This window comes from Cuculus canorus, chromosome 11, assembly GCF_017976375.1.
Source record: "Cuculus canorus isolate bCucCan1 chromosome 11, bCucCan1.pri, whole genome shotgun sequence".
NCBI lineage: Eukaryota > Metazoa > Chordata > Aves > Cuculiformes > Cuculidae > Cuculus > Cuculus canorus.
In genome coordinates, this window is record NC_071411.1 from 10,156,680 (window position 1) to 10,178,634 (window position 21,955).

The 21,955-nt window shown below is 39.1% G+C and overlaps 1 protein-coding gene across 11 annotated transcripts in view; it reads left to right on the forward strand.

The window, feature by feature from the left end:
• Nucleotides 1-21,955, forward strand: part of RAD18 (RAD18 E3 ubiquitin protein ligase) — a 53,220-nt gene that overhangs the window by 25,916 nt on the left and 5,349 nt on the right. For 8 of the 11 annotated variants that reach the window (XR_008451696.1, XR_008451697.1, XM_054076767.1 and 5 more), the window contains 3 exons: nt 2,678-2,812; nt 6,039-6,168; nt 18,979-19,041. Coding sequence is in view for 9 of the 11 variants with exons in the window: in XM_054076767.1 (XP_053932742.1) it covers nt 2,678-2,812; nt 6,039-6,168; nt 18,979-19,041 (328 nt within the window). In the remaining 2 variants the exon portion in view is untranslated. Of the gene's footprint in view, nt 1-2,677; nt 2,813-6,038; nt 6,169-8,329; nt 10,326-18,978; nt 19,042-21,955 lie in introns of those variants that run through there. The other 3 variants (XM_054076774.1, XM_054076775.1, XM_054076776.1) reach the window with 2 other exon arrangements.

The window sequence follows — 21,955 nt, forward strand, 5'->3', positions numbered from 1 at the left end:
AAATGCCTATAGTTTTACGAAATGCGCGTGGTATGTCGTTTCAGCGCAGTGGTGATTTACAGCGTATCTGAATAGTGCCTGGCTTTGACAGGACGTTTCTTTTTTACTTGTAAAGTTTTTAGTTACACCATAAAACAAAACCCCAAAAAATAGTAATACTGGAAAAACTGAACCACCAAAGGAATTATGTAATGAATGTGCAGTGGCTCAAGCACAAGCATCTGGGACAAGAACTTTCTTTTTATTAAAGGAGTTATTGACCATGTGTGGTGTTTTCTGCTACACAGGGAAAAGGAGTCAAATTTAAATCTGTTTCTTTCTGTGGGGAAGAGCTCTGGTTTTATTTTGGGTTTCCCCCCCCCATGTCACTGCAGCAGGACATAGATCTGGGTTAGATGCAACAATTATTGATATGTGTCTTATCCAGAACAGCACTCCAAGATAAATCTGCTCCTTGAGGTGTTGCTCTGCCCTGTCTCCGCTGCTGCACATGTCCTGGCAGTGCTGGGCGGAATGCTGAGAAGCAGTGCTGTCACAGGACCTGTTGTGGTAGAGGAGGAGGAGGTCAGGGCTGTTTGCAAGGGAAGCCAGGCCCCGTGGCCAGATCAGGGTGAGGAGGAATAGGGGAGTGTGGTGAGCAGGAAGGGAAGGAGATGGAAAACTACTGGTGCACACAGAAGAGTGTGGGGTGAAGATGAGTTGCAGTTTGGAACCTCAGGGAGTGCCCGTGCTGAAGCTTTGGTGAAGGTTGTTCCTGCCTCTCCCTAGGGTAAAGAAGAAAGCAATTCAGAGTCTGATTTTAAAAAAACCCAAAGAAAAGAACAACGAAAAAAGAAAACAGTAAAGTTATGAGTTCTTTGTTTCAGCTGGGGTTGATGTGCCCTGATTCACCAGCATGTTTGCTTTGCTGTCCTCAGTCAGATGCTGCTCTCAGCACTTGTGGGGTGGGTGTGAAGCTTGTGTGTGCACCTGCCATGCAGAGGAGTGGTGGGGTGAGCTGACTGTGTGTGATGGGACAGGCGCAGGGACTCGGTACCAGTGGGCTGGGCAGCAGGTGACCTGGCTTGCCCATTGCTAGCACTTAGCTCTCATTTGTCTTGAGGATTCCTTCACTTTTCTGCCCATTCTTTCTGCTGGAGTTTATCTTGGTCTTTCATGCAAGTGTAACTCAGGCAGTGTGTGTGTGTGCCTTTTACTGAGCAAAGGCTTTAAACAAAGTTCAGTTCTGCATGTGCAAAGAACAAAAAAAAGACTGCATGCAGTGATGTGTTTAAGACAAGGTGTACTCTTCTCAGGACCTGCTTTATTTAGTCCGTGGCTGTGTTGTAGTTGCTGGGAAACTTTCCTTGCAGATGGTGTGCATGTGCTGCCAGACTTCTGCTATCAGCGGAGGAGGGAGTGTGGTGGTCCCCTGCCACTTGCAGAGCTTGCACTCCCTGTGAGAATGGATCAGAAAATACTCCAGCTGGGAGCTAGGATTTTATAGTGTTTAGGACCTCTGAAGTCTCTGTGGGCTCTTTGTCCGAACATGGTTGAGAGAGGCAGTGCAGAGCCCAGAAAGGTTGTGTGCTTCAGGTCATGCTGTTACAGTTACTTTGGTCCAATGACATTTCGGATGTACATCAGACATTTCTCCCTCTTACATGGAAAACAGTTTGAATGCTTTTTCTGTAGGCTAAAAGTTAGGCTGAAGGTTTTAGCTGAAGTACTTTATTTTTCTCGAAAGGACAGTTCTGTTTCTCAAAATGACTTTTTGCTGAAAGTCCTTCCAAATAAAGGAAATTCGTGTTTGCTGCCTTCACTGTAATGTATTGCTGTAAAGCCATGCATATGGACTGAGTCTCTTATGCAGTACTAGCTGTGGGGAGCTACTCTCAAACATGCTGTTTCAGTAGAGGCTGGTGTATTCTGCAGGGAAAACAATGTGTTCCCTTCATGGCCAGCAAGAGTTAGGTAATCCACATTGTCTGTCTGAGGAGACTGGTATTTTTCCAGCCTCTGAGTAAAGAATTTGAGGTATCTAGATTAAAAAACAACATTGCTTTGACTGAATACCAGAGGATTGCTTAAAACATACTAAGTGATTGAAAGCCAAAGAGTACCTCAAGGAGCAATTAACTGTCATCAGAAGATCTGAATCACAATGTAATAAGCGTAACACAAAGGCTTTTGACATTGCTTTACTGCAGAAACAGGGGACAACTAAAAGCTGCGCAGAATAGTCATGAGATTTTACGCTTTCTCTCCAGCAGAGCACTCTTTGCAGGACTGTCTGGAACTAAACCATATGACTAAGCATTGTCCAGATGCTCCTTGAGCTCTGACAGGCCTGGTGCTGTGACCACAATATTAAATGTTATCACAATGATAATTGCAGTACTTAGTAAGTTTAGGGGGGGAAAAAGATAGTAAAAAGAGGAAAGAGGCACAGTTCGTCTGTGTGAAAATTAAGTTTTCATCTGTGCAAGTGTTCTTGACTACTGGGTAACTGTAAAACCATAGTCACAGATTTGGATCATTACTAGAATATAGAACATATTGCAGTGATGTGTTGGTTTTGATTTGCTCTAACAAAACCATTTGAAATTCAGGATATTTCTGTTCACGTCCTGTTCACTTTTATGATGTACCTTTAGAGTCCTGTGGCAGTGATCAGTGATGCACTGTTGTGTTTCAGGAAACAAACACAAAAGTGAATTTCAGTTTTTGATGGATCAAGTAAATAATCGGTGGAAGAAAAGTGGTAAGAGGAAAACTGAAAGTGCTCAAAACAAAGAAGTTGTTGCTGTCCAAGAATTGTCAGTGACCACAGGTTAGTAATGTTTAATTTCATCCCTCTCTTTGATCCACATTAATTAGTGAGGGGTTTCCCAAAGAAATATTCTTTCCTCCCATTGTTCTTCACCCACAGCCCTTAAGGATGGGGAGGTGGGGGGTGGGAGTGAACATAAAAATCAAATGGACCCTAAAAAGATTGACTGCCATTGATTTTTTTTTTTTTTTTTTTAATGTGATACGTAAGCATAACCCGTCATAAATACGTGATTTGTTTGATTTTAATGGAATTGTATATAGAAGTGCTTTATCTAGGTGCATGTTTTCATTAGCTGATTGAAAAAGAATCTTAAGTTCCCATCTGAATCTACTGAAATTGCTGAGACTGGGCCGGTGACAATCTGCATCTTTGAGACTAAGGTGATCATGAGTACAGTTTTTCTGTATCATTACCACCATAGGGAGTTGTTGATTAGGAACTGCAAAGATATATGTATGCATTTAACAGGCATTTATTTGTCCTGAGGTTGAAGCAATAAAATATTTTGGCTTCGTTTAGGCTGTTTATACCACATGTTGCTCTCTTTTTTTTTTTTTTAACTCTTTTCTGTTTACATACTTCAACACAGTGAGAAGCCGGAATGCACAACTGCATTATTCAGTTCTTTATGAGTTTGGATTAGCCTCTAGCATATGTTTGCTATCCACACTACTCACAGCATCAAAGAAATACCCATGTGTGCTTTTGGCTTGTTCAGTCTCATCTGTAATGTGTTAATGGTTGCTGTAGTTGTGTATGTGTATTTTTGAATGTGTGATTTAGAAGAGTATTCCTCAACCTAATGTAACTTGTGGAGTTGCAGTTTATTCAGGATACTGAATTTTGGAGAGAATTCCGTTGACCAGAATTGGATGTGCTGTTGTCTGTATCCTTGAGAAAATATGACAGTTTAGTTTGCATCAGCTCTCACAAATCCCTGTTCTCTTGAGTTGAGCTGCACTAATCTTTGGCTGTCCTGCGTGGTTTCCTCTAGCAGAGCACTCAAGAATAAAAATATATGAAAGTACCAGTATAGCAGTATGAATTTTATCCTTATCATTTCATGCAGACCTTGATGCGATGCATAATCCTTTCCATGTGAAGGGGAAGAATTAAGGAATCTCAAGGATATAGTTTGTCTTGTTTGACATAATTTACAGTGATGTTCCTCTTCTATGGCAGAGACAGAAGCAATGTGTTATTAGATAATGGCATCATGGACTTTGAAATATTAATGTCTAGCTCAGCTCAGTGGAGAGATCAACTACTGTGTATTACCCGGTTTCTGTCTTCTGTGTAAACTTTTTCTTTGTGCACAGAACCAGAGACTTTGAGAAGCTGAAGTGGAGCCATATAATTTTTCCAAAAGAGTGCTTAGGTGGAAAATAACTTGTCAGGTGTATCAACCAGTGTCGTGTTGACTTAAGTGCATGATACCACCTTGTTTTGTTTTCGCAAACCTGCAAAATATTCTTTATGGTTTTTGTGCACTGAGCTTTCAGTAATCTTTGAAATTTCAGTTTCTAGTTTTATGCCAAACATCTGCACTTGGTTCACTGTTTGTAAACCATTTAAAGAAACAAACCAAAAAGAAGATCTATGGCTGAAGGAACAAATGCCTAAAGCCTGTTTCCTCAGTGTTCCTTACTAATAGCAGTTACCTTTTTATTGAACTGGAAATTTATAATATGTGAAAGGAAGAAAACCAGCAGTACCTGTCTTGCGTTTGAAAGGATGGCTGCTGGGAAGAACAAAGGCTTTGTATGCAATCTTTACCCACTTTATTTGGATTCTCATGGAAGCAGTGGAATTGTGCAGAATTAAAACATACTTTTTTATTTTAAAAAGTAACCCTTCATATTTCCCATTGCCTTCTACTGTAGTACTGGTTGATGTACTTTAAATCTCTTTAAAAATCTCGCTTTGGTTTTGGTGATGTTTTAATCATCTGTTCCTGATTTACATGATCTTCTTTTGCATCTTTAAACTTAAAATGTTTGATTTTCAGTCTTAATATTTTATAACTTTTGAACACAGAGTTTTGTTTTCCCTAAGGGGAAACACTGTAAGAGTTTGATAAATATTTGTGATGCACCTCTTCTAGGTTGCATTATTGCACAGGACGTTTGCTATTTTTAACCTGTTAATGTCAAAATTATGCTTCATTAGTTGGACAAATGACTCACTACAGTCTTACGGTTGTTTTTAACAGGCAAAAGTTTGCTCCTGGTATTTAATTACATGTTTTTGTGGAAGGGAAAGGGCAAACTGTAGCCAAATTCAAAGATTGTAAAGCTCTTCCACATTCTAATTACAGTTTTGTTTGTCCGTTTCTGTCAAAATCATTTCTGGAGGGGTAGAAAAGTCAAAGAGGTTTGAGCAGAAATATTTGGTTCATGAGGGTGGACAGAATGCTTCTGTGAATGTCCATGGTAAGGATTATTAATGAGATGAGTCTCAGTATGGTTTTAATGTCCTGTGCAGCTTTCTAGTTAAATAATTAATTTGAAAATATTTGTGGGTATGGCATAAGAGTAGTTTATCTTTACAAACCATATTTTCTAATCTATATTTGTTTTCTCTTTGAAGAGGTAGAAGGCATCTTTTCAGAGAACTGTTCATCTCTTAATCGATATAAACACTTGACGTAAAAATAATGGGGTAGTTTTACAATTTTTATCTGATATGTGTTGTCTAGCAATTATTTTTCCAATTAAAAATGTAAATGTCAATTATCTAGATTGACATTGTTTTAGATGCATAAGGAAGTAAATCGTAATGCCTCTCTTACTGAAAACAAGCCTATTAACTTGATCTGTAAAACTCTAAATATATTAAGCTGTCTCATGCCATAGGTGAAGCTAATTGGCAGCAAAAAGCAGAGAAGAGCACCGTTGCATTGAATGTTTGCTAATTTCTGAAATAAAATTTCATCTTATAAAATGCGACAAATATCCTTACCCTTTATTGCTCCCCTTGTTTGCGTTTGCTACTCATACCAATAAAATGTTTCTGTTTCAGTTTCCGGTTCTTAGAGGGGGGCTGTTTTTTACATTGCAGGGAAATAAATTAAACCTTTAAAACTGTGAGAGTTTCTGGGAGCAAGTAAGTGAGAATGAGGTGTTAGTATTTAAATATTTACTATTTAAATGCTTATTATTTTTTCATTAAAATCTATCTCCAGGCTGCAAAAATTTAAACGGTAGTATTTTGCTTCACACAGCAATCATACCTGGAAAAGCCCAGATAATCAAAAAAGAAATTCCTGATGGTGAAAGTGAATCTTCATCCTTAGAGGAAGACCAGAGATCAGGATCTCCTGAATTTTCACTGTCATCTGAATCAACCAGCAGGTCAGTGAAGAAGAGTCTTTGCTCCCTGGTTTGTACTGGATTAGACTAAACATGGAAAAAGTTTGCCAGTAACCTCAAGCAACGTATGTATCCTACTTCATAGGAGGGATTCCAAAACTGTGCTTGCTGATTAATGTTTTCTTCATGTTTTTGACTATTCATCCCTCAGTTGCTTGAGGGATGGAGGTGAAATACATTCTAGATAGGGGAATGATAGTGTAAATATTCCCTTTGTTACAGAAGTAGCAAGTGAAATGTGTGTGGAACCAGGAGAGTGACCGAGGTTTCTCTTCCACTGCATCATGTTCTCTCCTGTTTGAGCTTTTATTTGTAGAAGTCCAAAAACTGATACAGCCCAAGTCTTTTAATAGTTCTTTAAGCTGAGTATGCTGTAAGAGTTTAAGTGAGCCATTATTTCCAGTCAGTTGTAGAATGTCACTGAACCTTGAACTCCGGACAGCTGTTCACTTTTCTCTCTTCAAGCATTTCATTTTGCTTCCTGAATTTGTGTTATTTGGTTTCAGAGAATGAAGGATCAAGGAAGACTTTACAAATAGAGTGAATTTTTCTGCTTTTGATACTTCAGTGATAATTTCATTGGAGACTCAGCTGTTATGGCTGATAAGATCTATCTAGTTTCTGAAGGTAGTGTTGTAGTGTCGTACTTCTACAGTACAGTACTGTTTGATGTGGCCCCGGTTTGTGGAGGAAAGGGGATAAAGTCATTGAAAACAGATACCCAATACCTGTTTTTTTGATGTGTCTGAAAATCAGAAAGCTAATCTTGATAACAATTTTGCTATCTTGTTGATAACAGAAATGAGAGGAGAAGGCACCATTTGCAGGTCTGCGTTACTAGGAAGAAAAAGGTTTCTTATGCTTAGAAGTGGGAGATAATCAGAGGAAGTAGCAGAAGGTCAACAGCTGAGCTAGCAGTAATGTTTCTTTATTTTCCACCCATTACACCCATAATATGTGCCTCTTCTTCCTTGTTCTGCAGCTATTAAAAATAATATAGAACTTCACTTTGTCACTTGTTGAAAAAACAATTTGGCTCTTGAAAAGTTTAACAAAAACAAAGGTTTATAAATTTGTTTTGATTCACAGAGATTTTAAAAGTGTGCAAGAGGATTAAAGTTGTTGCGTTCCACAGAGGTAAACATTAAACAGTGAGTGAAAGTCTAGGAAGACATAAGAAAGAGGAGATCAGCTTAGGGGATTAGAAAGCACCATATGTTAAATGTCTTTGTTCTTTGTGGTTAGGTTTTGCTGCCTGTTTCCATTTACTTGAATTAAATGGGACAATATAGTAAATATTTGTCTGTAAACAGCAATGTGCTGGCTGTGCAGATCAGTTATATGGAGACAGAAAGGGGTTTTGTTGCTGTTTCAAAATGTCATTACGTTTTTCTTTGGCTTCAGAGTTGCGTTATATACCAATAAAGACGTTCCCCTCCCAGCAGCCTCTCCCCTCTTTAGTGTATGTGTGGTTTTGCCTCTATTGTTACTGTAAAATTGATAAGCATAGCATATCATTGTATTTACTGTTCACTTTGTAACGAACCTATTAAGAGTACTGATGTAGTAGCTTTATCTGAGTTTCTCAGGATGTCATGTGAATGATGATAGTTTTTTCTTCCCTGTGATGCAGGTAACTTATCTTGGTAATTTCTTCACGTTTAAAATAGGGTCCAGTGCCCTGGTCTCGTGAAGAGACTTGCACATTGTAATACCCAGTATTTGAGTATTTTATTTTCTGGTCTGTGGTCTTCAGAGCAGAATCCACAAGATCTCAGAGCAGGACACACTGAATCACAGAGGCTGGGCGACCGTCTGGAGTCTAATCTGACCCATTGTGAAGCAGGGTCAGCTGCTTGGGACCTTGTCCAGTTGGGTTTTAGTGTCTCCAGAGATGGAGGCTCCATACGCTCTCTGGGAAGCCTGCTGCAGTGTTTGACCATGCCCACAGTACAAAGACTTTTTCTTATGTTTTGAGGGAATTTCCTGTCTTTGTCTGTTCTGTCACTGGATACCACTGAGAGTAGACTGTCATTTTTGCTCCCTCTTATCAGGTGTTGCTACACTGATAAGATTCCCTTGAGACTTCTCTTATAGAGGCCAAACAGTCCCAGCTATCTCACCCTCTCCTCTTAATTCTTAGAATGAAGAGTTAAGAAGAATTAAAGGCTTCAGAACTATCTTTGTGTGAAGCAGGATGCTGAGCAGTGAGCTATAAGGAGTTACCAGTGGACACCACAGCTCAGAGCGTCTTTTGCAGCGTGCAGGAGCCTGGCCTAGCAGTGTTCACAGCCAGAGCCCTCCTGATGTTAAGCACTGCAGCCCTTCTAGAAATGGACTGAGAACTGAGCCCTAAATGGGAAGGGGAGATGCATCTCCTAAAAGACTCTTACAGGCTTGCACTGTTCTGGGTTGTGAACTGTTTCTTCGTCAAGTTGCTCTGCTCAGAATCTGTACTGAAAGGTGAAATGGGCCAATGAAAATGACTCTTTGGTGTTCACTTAGAAGGAAAGAAACTGGCTTTTTGGCTTTTTTCCAGAGACTGGTTTTATGTGCCTAAAGCCTCAGCTTTTTCCACTTTGCAGCCTGGGCCATGGCTGCTCTACTGCCAACAGGCAGTTCTGGGGAAGCATGTGGCAGCAGAAACTCAGGCAGAAGCTCTTCCCCAGGGCTAATGCAAGGCCAACTCCTGCAGGTTTGTACACGATGTCACGTTTGACAGGTGCACAGATGATAGATGGAACTACTTTGTCTCCACTGTGCCTGCTGTGGCAGTTGCCCTTAGGCTCTGACTGTTATTTTAGTTCCACAAAATAAATGCCTTCAGCTTGGCTCTTAATCCAGAATTTAAACAAGATGTTCCTCTTCTTCCCTATTTTACTTAATTTATTTTTTAAATTGCAAATTAACCTTTTGGCATTAAGGACCTTGGAAAATCTGGAATTTTAATCTTGCAGAGTGAGTTCTTGGGAGGTAAAAAGGGCTTGTGTTAGCTCATTCAAGGTATCATTAAATCTCTGTTTCACTGCCAATTTGGTGTGTGAATGACATTATGAATGATCCTTCCCATGGCCTTTGATATTAAAGTTAAACTTTTATTCTTTACCTTTTTCTGTCTACAGGCTTATGTATATCAACTCTGTCTGGATGAAAGTGTGTCTGAGACTGTAAGGAAGTTGGTTAAAGGGTATTAGCTTGTGGCAGTTATTAATGGTCTGAATGTGCTTTCACGAACCAAGTTGGCAGATTTTGTTGGAAAGTGTGCATTTGTTTGTGTTATGTCTGGCTCGAGGCAGATTTGTTTATTCCTTCTTTTTATGCATTCACTTTCTCCAAATGAAATGTTTCCATAACTTGAATCAAACACAGAATCTCTCAGTTGCACAGACCAGTGGGTATGCATCACAGGTATTTGGACCTTCTTTTAAAAGAATAAATACTTAATAGCTCCCTGTAGTTTACTTTTAAATACAGCTTCTGTGGAACAGGAACAATTTCTGGAGTCTACACAGTTGTTTTTTTTCAGAATCTTTCTGGAATTTTCTGTTCATGTTCCTGCTTTGTGCATGTCCCTCGGTTTGTATATGCAGTGCTTTTAATTTATTTTTCTTTAAATATAGGGCAGTTTGCTTTACTTTAAAAGCTAGCTCCTGCACTGGTCAAGAAGTTCACCCATGTAGTGAATTTTTTTTGTTTGGTTCCATCCCATCTCTACCCTGTTATGTTGTGTATTAAACTCAGCTGACTGACATTTAGGCTCTGAAGTGTGCTGTAGGGTATCACACACTGTGGATTCTCATCCTTTGCATCCAAAGCTCTGTGTTTATATTCTTCTGAAAAAGAGGTGAAGACAGCAATAATACAGTTGGAGCTTAGCCAAAGTGCGACGCACGGAGGGCTCTTCTGATTTGACCACCATGTGTTCCTCATGCCACGCTGCCCTTTTCTGAAGAACAGTGGTGCGTTTTCCTGTCTTTGCTGGGAAACAAAGGTTACAGGGATCACTGCTTTCCAAATGTTGTTGTGAGGGGAATGCTTAATGAAAACTTATTAAGAGTGCTTTTTGTCTTTATTTTTTCTGGTTTTGATAGCTACTTTGAAAACACACCAGGGCTGTTGTACCAGTGCAATACACAGATCTTTGGCTGTTTGTTGAGCACTACCTCGTTTACAGATTGGCTTTGGACTGCAGAGTTCTGTGTTCTAAACTGTGGCTCAACCTCTGAGCACCCTTCTTACACATTTCTGGTATAATAAGAATGGATGTGAATTGTGGCAAAATTTTCAGAGATTGTAAGAATTAGATGTAGTCGTAAAAGCTGCATAGAAGAAAGATATTTTTGTCATTCTGGTTACTGTGGGGTTAATGTTTTGTTAAGTGTAGTGAAATAAACACCACAAATCAAAAAAGAACAATTTAGATTTTGAGCATTTAAGTAGCATTGTGCTATTGTACCAAGTCACAATTTTGAGGCATGCATTTTATTTCTCATAATAAGAGGATATCCTTTGACAAGGGTAAATGTTTTTCACATTGAAATGTCAAAACTTAAAATATATTTGGAAGTCTACAACTGCATGCTGTATTTTTATGAAAAGAGCATTTCTAAATCGAGGGCTGATGTAATGATGGATTAAAAGAAAATTAGGATTTTGAACAGCGTACAGAACATAAGACAATCTTGAAGTGGGAGAGTTGAAATGTTTCCCCTGTGGAAAAGATGCTGCTAGTAAATTAAGGATTCTTATTTTTTCTCCTTCAGAAGACTTTCTGCCTTTTGTCAGTCTTGTATGAATATTTGCTAAAGAGCAGTTAGTCGATATTAGAAATTCATTCATGTACACTGTACAATATTCACTGATATTATTCAAAAGTTGTTACTTTAATTGAGAAAATGAAAATTTTGCGACTACTGGAAAAAGGATCCAGGCCATGCACAGAGGTTATAGCAGTGACCCAAGCGTGTTTGGGCTTTTCATAAATTGATGATCCCACCAATAGAGCAAAATGTGCATAATGGATAAAACCCCAAATAAAGCCATGACTTTTAGAGGGTAATTTTTCAAAGCTATTAAGTGGTACATAAAGCTTTCATAGAACTTCAGTGCTCCATATAAACAGTCCTATTGCGTTCTTTTGCTTTCTGGGACTGAAGCCAAGTTTTATGCAACTACTTAAACAATGGAAAAATTAGAAAAGAAACCAGGTGGAACAATGATAAGCCAGTTAATGAACTATGTAGAGGAAATATTCTTTTAAAAGTATTTTATATAATGTGGTAATACTCAGTTTTTTAAATAAATTATTTCTCTGTAAAAATTAGTGTTAGAAGAAACTATCAGTTCTTGATGACTAGAGTGAAAGATTTGCCATGGTAGACAATATATATTGTTCGTCTCACGTGAGATACTAGGTGTACACTGAAACACAGTGACTTAATTTTGTAATTCTCGTGCAAAACTGCTATATCCAGAGTTTGTGTAAATCTCTCTGCCAGTGGAATATATGGAGCAACTGCAGCATCTGCCAGGTGAAAATCATTCCCAAGCAAGGGCTTAATTTGCAGTAAGTGGGACTTTTTGGAATTATATTTAAGAGTTTTCGATGAGGATCTAAGATCTGGATTTAGCTGGTCACTTATTCTTGGATTTATGTACTTTGCAGAATTTGGGCTTCAGTTTGTCAGTTGAAGAAGAGGTAGTAAATAGGTGCTGTGCTTCAGTTAGCCTGGAGTTCGCTGCACGGCAGTAATCCTCTGAAAGCCTCTCACTAGACATCAGTTTGTCAGAGAGACCGTTGACAGGATGGAACGGCTGAAAAAGCTATGTAAGCTCTTCCCTGGCAGTTGCTTCGATCTGAGGTTAAAGAAAGCGATGTCCTCATCACTAGGCTGGCCATCACTGTCACATGAGGGAAGTATATGAAAATGTGTTGATTGGGGGAATAACTGCCGTTTTCAGTTCTTTCGTACATTTTTGACTTAATAAATTTTGAACTACTTTGGCTTGAGATGATGTATGTTACAATAGATAGATGCATATTTATCTTTGATTTTTGGCCTCAAATATGGATTCGTTGTGGAAGGATGATGATACTTTTCTGCTATGTTGTTGATTCATAGCTTTCTTCCAATAACTGTGAGCTGTAACAAATGGCCAAGAACTGGGAGGCGTGGGGGACTGAGTCCCGGAGAAGTAATTTCAAACAGTAACAGCTGATAACCTTAGATATGTATGGGGAAAAGCTATTATGTATGGCACGTATCCAGAAGGACATCGGTCCCTAGTCTGCAGCTGTGGGGTCTGGACATCTTTGAGCCCTGAAAACAGAAGTGATAGTGCACCAGTGCCGTCTAGTGCTTTAGCCTGCATGATGTCCCATCTGTTGCTAGACTCCCAAGGAAAGTAGTTAAGATAGATAAAGCAGATCTTTTCCTTTTCTGAAGACTGAACCTCAAACCCATGCTCTTGAGCTGCAGAGGAGGCTATTGAAAGCCAAGAAAGCAAACTGTGAAACAGTCGAACGTATGGAAGGTTTAGTACAGACAAGAGCCTTCCATGGACACTCCTGGGGAAGGTCCAAGGTGGACAAAAAGACAGGAAGAGGAAGATGAAGCTGTGCTCAGTGCTGCCAGGGATGCGTGGTTTGAAAAGAGGGTACTGTGGAGCCAGGGAAGACTTTGTGATAAACAGGACTTGAGGTTTCTCCAGCAGCAAGCTCATAACGTTTGTCACAAGCAGGTCAAAGTAGAAGCAGGATTGCTTGAAAAAACATTTTCCCTTACTCCTTATGACTCGGCACTCACCTTCAAGTGACATTGGTAAAATGAGACAGGCTGTAGCTCATTTCTCATGCCAGCATTGAGGAAAAAAATGCATAGTGCACGTGCCAGAACTAAGAACATAATGCGTAACACAATGGACTGATTAAAGGACACTGTAGACCGTGAAGCCAAGAAGGAACTTCATCTGCCTTAAAATATAGAAATTCAAAGAGACACTTGCTCTTTTAGATTTTAGAACAAGACATGTTATTCACACTTACGTCACCTTTTTTTTCTTGCTATTTTAAGGTGCTCTGTTTACCTAAGGGAAAAAATGGAGTGAGGTAGGGAGCCAAGGCAGAGGGAGCCAAATCCAAATGATAGTCAAGAAAGGAATAGTTTACTCCTGCTTGATTATCTATAAGTGCCCAGAAGAAACTAATCTGGCAGAAAAGTGAGGCAGTCAGGGAATTGCCTGAATCTCTGGAGCTGCACTTTTCTCAACCTGGAGGCCTGAATAAGTCCAGAAAATTAAACCTATCCACACCTTGTCACCCTCTCTGTCGGCCTGTTGCATCTTAATGCACTAAGTTTCAGAACTTTAATAGTTCTGCTCTAAAAGTTTACTCATCTAGATATGTAAAATCTAACGATAATGATCTTTATGAAAGAAAAGGACGGAAAACCTCTTGTGGGAAACTGTCTTGGATTTGGAGTGTGATTAAAGTGTGAAGGTGTGTTTTGCTTGGTCTGGCCCTGGTATAGGTAGCTATCTATGGAGTATGGAAAAGGCAGAAAATACTGTAGAGATGAACAAAACAGTGTTCTAAATTCTGTGATCTGTTTAGGCCCCTAGGCTAAAGTTTACAAATGCAACATGCGTAGTGATGTAGCCATTCCTTTTTTGTTTCATTCATTTCCTTCAGTTTAAGGGCCAATCATTCACTGAGAAGATCTTAAGAATTTCCTCAAAAAAGGAGGAGAAAAAGTTATTTAGAATAAATAAATTTATTTTGCTTAGTTGAAAATATTTTTTTGATAATTGTTTTTCAACTGTATGACATATTTAAGGAGTTTTTAATTTGCAAATATTTTTTCCCCTGCACATGGAGAAAAGGGATATAGTTCCAAGTTCCAACTTGGAATCCAGCAATTGCTTACTCTTTGTAGAAGAAATTGATGTTTTAAAGAGATTACACACAGACCTTATTTCGTTGAGTAACTGGCTTGGAACAATGGATTGGCAGATGAAATTCTGAAAGAAAAGGCTTTTTAGCTACAGCTAGAAAGTTCATAAGATTGGCTTTGTACAGTTACCTACATAAATCCGTGTTCTCTCAGTGCCATTACAGCATAAGAGTTTGTTTGATTCGTTGGGGTGTCTCATCACTCTTCAGTTGATAGCCTATTCACATCTACATGTACAGGCTAAGGTGGTAACTCACTCTGGTACGTTTTCTGCTCTGTTTCAAAATAATTTGGTAGGCACAGACTGTGAATTACACATGCAAATTATGAACTTGCGTTATTGTTCTGAGTGTTAGCCAAATTTTTTCACTTTTGTTGTTTTGCTTGTGACGAACAGTGATAAATGATAGTAACGATACGTTTTTCAGGGCAAGGAAGTACATCATGTTCAGGCATCAAATCTGTTCTTTTTCTATTTTAGGGGACTAAAAGCACACAAATAGCCCCTTGTGCTCTGTCTCCCCCTCCTTTTCTTTAATGTGACTGGAACATCAGGGTGGGATTTAGACCTATGACAATAGCTCATTCCTTGGACGTGCAGTTTGTGTACCAAAAGGAGTTTTTGACGGACTTATAATTATGAGAGTAAAAAAAAACGCTGGACTTCAAAACTTTCCCCATCCACCATTGTTTTTGTGGTGTATTTTACCGTGTCTTTCATTTGAACATTTCATATGAGATTTGATGCCGAAACAAATGTAAACACTTGCCTGAGCCCAGGCTATAGGAAGAGGCAAGCTCAGTAACACAGGAGTTCAATTAATTGTAACGGATCTAGCAGACAATTATATTACACAAGACTTTATCCCTGTTTAGCTCATGCATTAAGGAGCAGCTTGGAAGCTGTAGTGATACTCTTCCTTCCGTTGACTGTGTCCCTTGCCTCCACCCAAACACTCATGCGTGGGGCTGGGGTTTGGGCTGTGCCTGTTCCTCTTCCAGTTATTGTAAGGAGCGGTATTGGTATTTGGTGCAAGGATAAAACATTTTTCCCTGTAAATGTAAGCACAACTTTTAATTTCAGGTGACTTTGTTTCCATATTAAAACTACTCCATATGGTAATGCTTGTAATTCAAAAGATGTACTCAGCAGTTCATGGAAGTTCCTGGGGAACCATTGAATAGTTCCTAAAATTGCATACAAAACTTCTGAAGCCATTTTATTTCAAAATAATTTTCTCCATATGGTACCAATGCTTTCTGTATATTTTTTGTATCTTTTTCCTTTTTACCTTTATGACTAAATATGCATGTGTTTCTCTAATCCAATCTGGTGGTGTTTTTCTCCCTTAAAATCCCGTTGATGGTTCTAAAGTTATCGCCACAGTAATAGCTGATGAATCTTACTTCAGAGAGGAGAACGGGCAACAGGGAGAGACAAAATGGTAATGGATTCAAAAGATCCTTCCACCTTATAAAAGCTTTATGCCATTTATTAATCTATTTAAGAAAAGCTTTAAAAAAATATATATATTTGTAGGTGATTTCCAGTCTTCCAATGTGTCCTAGGAGCAGGTGTTTGCTAACGCATTACACTGAAGGTGTGGAGAGATCAAAGGCTGAATCCTAGCTCTGTTTAGGGCGTGTTCAGGTGGTAGAGGTGATGCTTTGTCTTCCTGCTGTGAGGATGTGCTGGCTTGTGTCTCTGGGAGAGATTTGGGCTGGTGAGAGACTCTGGGGTTAAGCCAGAGACATGGAAAGCCTGCAGTGTGGACTGTGCTGGTGCAGAGGACAGGGGCACCGGGAGCCACCGATAGTGTGTGTGCAGTCAGGAGAGCCCAGAGCGAGAGTAACAAACCGTGTGGCTGGGCAGGAGCAGCCCAGCAGTGCACTCTTCTGCTGACTGCCTGAATAGATGTTGTACCGAGAGGGCACTCTGTGAGTGATCGGGGTGTGCCCAAATCATTCTTAATGTACTCTGAGCCTTGTCAGTCGCCCAATTTATTCGGATAAATTACTTCTTGTGTTTGAATTATTGTCTTCTCGCTAATGATGCACTGTATTATGAATACTAATTATTTTGGTGAACTTCTGACTCCTGTTCTTAAAAATCTGTACCGAGGTAATGAGCTAAGATGTTAGACTTCTGCCCTGCACCTGGGGTATGGAAGTTGTGTACAAAATGGTTCTTGCTTTTTGTTTGTAACTCTGTAACAGAGAAAGTGCAAGGACAGTCATCTGTACTCCTTGGTAAGGAGTGCTGCTTACTGTATATTTGCACAAAGTGGTCTTCATCCATCTAAAAATGGTACTGAAATTGATAAAATGGGCAGCAGATTGTGGTAGCTGCACTGAGCTGTGCTGGAGCATCCTGGGGCTGAAATGAGTAGGGAACAGCTTTTACCTCCCTTCATCCCAGGGACTGCAAATGTGGCTCAACATTTGAAAAGCGTCCAGTAAAATGACTACACGATCTTTTGTACAAAGACAATCTCTCTGGTATGAGACATGTTTGTTAAAACTGGGTTTTTTTGGCAGAAATACAATTGGTAAACTTCAGTAATTGTCTGTATTATCAGGACTTTGCCATGCTGGAATCTGTCCTGTGAGAATGAGTATTTTTTGACTCTCTTCCTTAATATGTGTTTTAACAAACATATACACAGATATCGGTTATAAAGTTATGACTTTGGGGATGTATCGTCACAGATTGTCTGCTGTATCCTAACAAATGGGATTAATTTTCTTGTAAAACCTTTATAGTAGATCCAAGAGAACTGGTATCCAACTGCTCTCCCATGGTTTACACTAAAATCTCCCAACTGTTTGTGTAGCATTGTTGATTATATACTTTCTGCAGTAACTTAGACTGTTTGAGCTGTCAGGCATCTTTTTTGAGAGACAGTCTCCATAAAACAATTTTTTCCAACATGTTAATTGATTCCTGCAACCCTACAATTTGGCATGTACTTGAGAACTTTGCAATAGTTTATATCATGGAGCCTGAACATGCAATAAAAGTTATTTATCAATAACTGACCAGAGTATTGTGTTCACTTAATTCAGATTTTATTGAAATTTGACAACATCTTCAGTTTATTTAAAATACAGCCTGAAAACATCTGTGTAGTTTTTTTAACTTTGAGCATATGAAGAGATCTGACTAATGTCACTAAGCTCTTACTTGTAGTTAATTAAATACATGCGTGTGTGTACAATTGTGTGCAAGTCTACGCACGCATGGATTCTTCTCATGTTGATGCAATAGTGATAGTTGAATTTAATAGTGCCCTGATTTAAGTAGCCTCTATGACTACAGTAAAATACACAGAAATCTAGCAAGTAAATTTCAGCTCTGTTGAGGGCATGGCTGGTAAGCAGTTGTCATGTCAGAACCTAACGATCTCCTCAAGGCTCCTTTAGGATCAATGTGAGCCTCTAATATGTGCAAGGGGAGCAGGAAGAAGGACGGCTGTTCTTCAGCTTTGCAGATGGGTCCTTAGACGCTACTCCAGTGAGCATCATATAACTCCTTATGACTAGAAAAGCTTTAAAAATACATTTAAGTTTTATATAGGCCTAAGTATTTACAAGAAACAAATTAACCATAAAGACTGTGAATTTATGAGCTTGCTCTTACAAAAGCAGTTTGGGATGACATTTTGGGTTCTCATTATTGTGACAGGCTTGCTGAGCGTTGACAAGAAGCACTTGACGTGCTTGTTAGCCAGGTTTGTTGAGTTAAACTTATTGCTGTAAAACTGATGATATAGGAATCCTCTTATTCATTTATTTTGAGTTACCATCTTATGTCATTTACATTGAAGCTTCTTACCTGTCCAGCACTAGTACTGAGTTTGACCTGATGTGTTCTGTATTTTAAGTATATCAATATTGACTTAGAAAAAAGTTTACATTCTAACAGGACAAGGAAAACAAAATTATTTATGGAGATGAAAAACTAAATAATCTTTTCACGCAAAAAGGAAAAATTTGTGATGTGTCTAGCTTGATTCAGCCTTCATTCACTTCAACTGCAGTATTCAAAGCACTTTGCTTAAGGAAAGCATCCATTGAGGTTTAAAACTAATTATTTTAATTAGGAAATAAGTAGCTTTATGAAATGCACCTTTCAATGGTGAGTTCTATTCTTTTCACAGTATATGATCAAAACACAGATTAAAAACATTTTGCTTGAAGAGCAGATTGCAGCTGGGGTTTGTTATGAACCTGTGTAGCATATGCTTTTATCTCTACTCTATATTGTGCCTTTTCCTTGAAAGGTGAATTTGACAAGGAGAACTTGCTTCATGCAGCTCAAAATGAGCCACCTCTGTTTGTGTGATGAGTTACTGTGATGGCTGGCAAAACAGGTTTCACTTGGCATTTATCTGCATGTGCCGGCAACCTTGACAGTTTGGATTTTTGTCACTAAGAAGCTTAAACCCAAGCCTTGAGTTTTGAGGTTGAAAGCACCTTTATGCTTCGAACTGTTGTACTTTACCCACCAAAGTATCTTGCAAATCCTTTCTAGAGAAATTGTCTGGTGTCTGTGTATGTAAAGGTATTGTAGTTGCCAAAAAGTGGACATGAACAGAGTATTGTCTTGTATGTTAAATAATGAAAATGAGACCCTGTAATAACTCTGAAAATTCTGTGATGCAGAGCCACAACTTTCTGGACATTGCTGTTGGCTGAAAGTGTTTCTTGTTGGTTGAAATTACTTCTTGTTGCCACTGGTGCATGGAGGTCTCTGTCTCATCTACGAATTCTACTGTTTTTGCTAAGTAGAGTCCTACTTTGCTAAAATCATGTACATCTTGTTTATTTTTGCCTTCAGCTCTAGTTCAGACATTTTGAGAGATGTGCAAGGACCTGGGACACGTTCACCATCCTCTGACAAGTAAGTGGAATATGTGGGTGGAAAAGTCCTTGCAACTGATTTGAGTCAGCAGCTTCCAGTTTGTGGAATTCTATGTGTTTTCTTCAAGAGAGGTAAATGTCAGGTTCTTGGTGAATCTCCACAGTTGTGGGAAATACAATTGAGTCAGTGGTTTTAGATCCTTTGATTCACGGAGGACTAGTTGAAAATCATTGTTCAAAGGTATATTTGAGTATGAATATATGTACTGGAGAGGGGCAGATTTAGACTAGACATAAGGAAGAATTTTCTCACTGTGAGAGTGGTGAGACACTGGAACAGGCGTGATGGAATGGTCTCAAATGAAATATGTAGTATTGATTCAGAATGAAGCTTTCTCATCTGTTCAGGTGTTAAGCTGAAGTTGATCTGACCGTAACAGCTTCTCTAGCTGCAGTTATGTCTTAGCAGATGGTGAGAGATGAACAGATGAAGTCCTGAACTGGGATATTGTGCCTTTTTCAGTAGGGACAAAGGTGATGTGTTGAGCATTTTAATGTACATGACAGACCTAATAAAGAAGGAATAAACATTCATATTCTGCATTTACAATTAGTTGTCTATCTTTTGAAGCTTTTAATGAAAATGGAGACATTGCATAAGTTCCCTAGAGTCTTCTTTCATTTCTACTAATTGCCTTGTTTTGCTACAAAGAGATTAGAAGTTAGTGCTCAAAAATAAACCCAAGCATTTGCATGTGACATCCTTGCTATTTATTTGTAAAAGTGCACTGCTGGAGCAGCGTAGGGATATGTTCCCTTTTGCCCATGGAAGCTGTGGATGCCCCCTCCTTGGGAGTGTTCAAGGACAGGTTGGATGGGGCCTTGAGCAACCTGAGCCAGTGGCACATATCCCTGCCCATGGCAGCGGTGTTGGAACTATATAATCTTTGAGTTCCCTTCCAACCCAAACCATTCTATGATTTTGTTAGAGGCAGTCTGGAGTGTATTTTTAGCAAGCCTTCATTCCTTTCCTGAAAGTTACTTAAGCACAATTTCAGTGTTCTTTGAGCTTTCAAAAGGAATATATTTCTTGCTTGTCTCATCCTCTGTTAAGCAACAAATCCACTTGCTGTGGATTAATGTTATTGGGATGACATAAGTTCATATTACTCTGTATTTGATGAAATTGAAGCAGCATTTCAGGCTCTTAGTAACCTCTTTGTGAGCACTTGTTGAAAGTCTCATGGTTCTCTGATGCAGGTGTCATAGGTCGTTGATGATGCCAACGTAACTGCAGGTTTGGGTTAGTTCCTTGGCCAGTATCAGATCTGAATGCCTAAAAATTAATGTGGGGTTTGAAAGGCTTTTATAGTGACTTTACCATTTAGTCATAGCTCAGTTATAATACATAGCTCAGTCCTAAATACAGTTGCAACTTTTCTGTAGTGCTTTTAATGAAATTCCAAAAATGATGCCTGGTGGCTATAGTATGTCCTATATGACTTTGTTGTGTGGAGAAAATGATGATAGGAAAAAAGACAAAAAGGACTATTAGTTATTAATTGTGCACTGCTGCAAATCAAGATCCCTGCCTACCTCAAAGTTTACATCGGTGTTGTGAGAAACAAGTTCATTTCATCCCTAACGTCAGCTAGCGTGCTAGAAATGTCATTACAACATGTTTGTATAATACCTGACTTGACCTGGGTGGGGATAAATGACTGTAGTATGTAGTCAGGATGTTCTTGACCCTGGACAAGCAAACCTCATGATTACAAAATGCACCATAAGGTATGTGGAGGAATCAGACTGTTAGTACTTACTAAAATACTAACATTTGCACATCTCTGTGGAAGGTCAAGTGCACTTACTTTGCATTTTTAATATTGGTGGCACTATGCCATGCGACCAGCAGATCATAGTCTAGGAGTTCAAAAATGTTCTTAACCTAATTAAAATGAACATAAACCAAAGTTGAATCTGTTCTAAAACTCCTGAATTAATCACTTATGTCCTTACTGCACAAGGAAGGGCGCTTTGCAGTGTGGCTTTCCAGCTGGTGACTTCCTCTGACACTGGGGTTGGAACTAGATCATCTGGAGTTGGAACCAGATCATCTTTAAGGTCCCTTCCAACCCAAACTAATCTATGATTCTGTGACACAGGAACAGATTTGGGCACCCATTGTGTGGTACCAGACTCTCTGCTGGAGGTGCTGGTTACTACTGAGTAACTTTCTCTGCTTGTAGATGCTCAGGCCTTCTGAAATGCATAACAGTGCCTTACAGAATTTGGAAGACTTCTGAATACTGCCTTGATTCGTAACAAGAAAACTCTTAGATATGAGAGTGTGTCAAAGATCAGAACATATTCATTTTTGTCATAATTCAGTGTGTCTTCAGTTATGCAATGGAGAGACTTCTTCCTATGTGCTTGTAAAATATTCCACTGTTAAGACAGTTTGGAGTTAAGTGCTCCTTTGCTCTTCTTTAGTTAGTTGGTAAATTAGTTGACTTCCTTTTTCTTTGGGTGAAGAACATGCCTAACTCAATCAAAATCACCTTTAACTCTTAATTTTCTGGAGACTATTTAAGCGGCAGCCCCACATTAGCAAGATAATATGTATTAATCAGGTTTGTTTTAGAAAGACACTTGATCTATGGCTGACAGTCGACTCTGCTTTCAGAATAACGCATTTACTTGAGCCCTGCCTGGCTCCACAAACCAAGTCCTTTAGCCATTTCAAGCAAGTCTTTTTTCCTTGTGGAAATGACTTTAAATTTAAGTTCAGAAACAGAGTAAGGTTTTAATCCTTCAGATGTAAATTCAGGGCCTGATTCTGAGCAAGCATCTTTGTGCATCTTTGTGTTAATAAGTTAGGCATAAAAGTTTGAAGCACATGTGACCTGCTTCTGGAAACAGTTATATGTCCAAACAGTTCTGTTGGCTTCAGT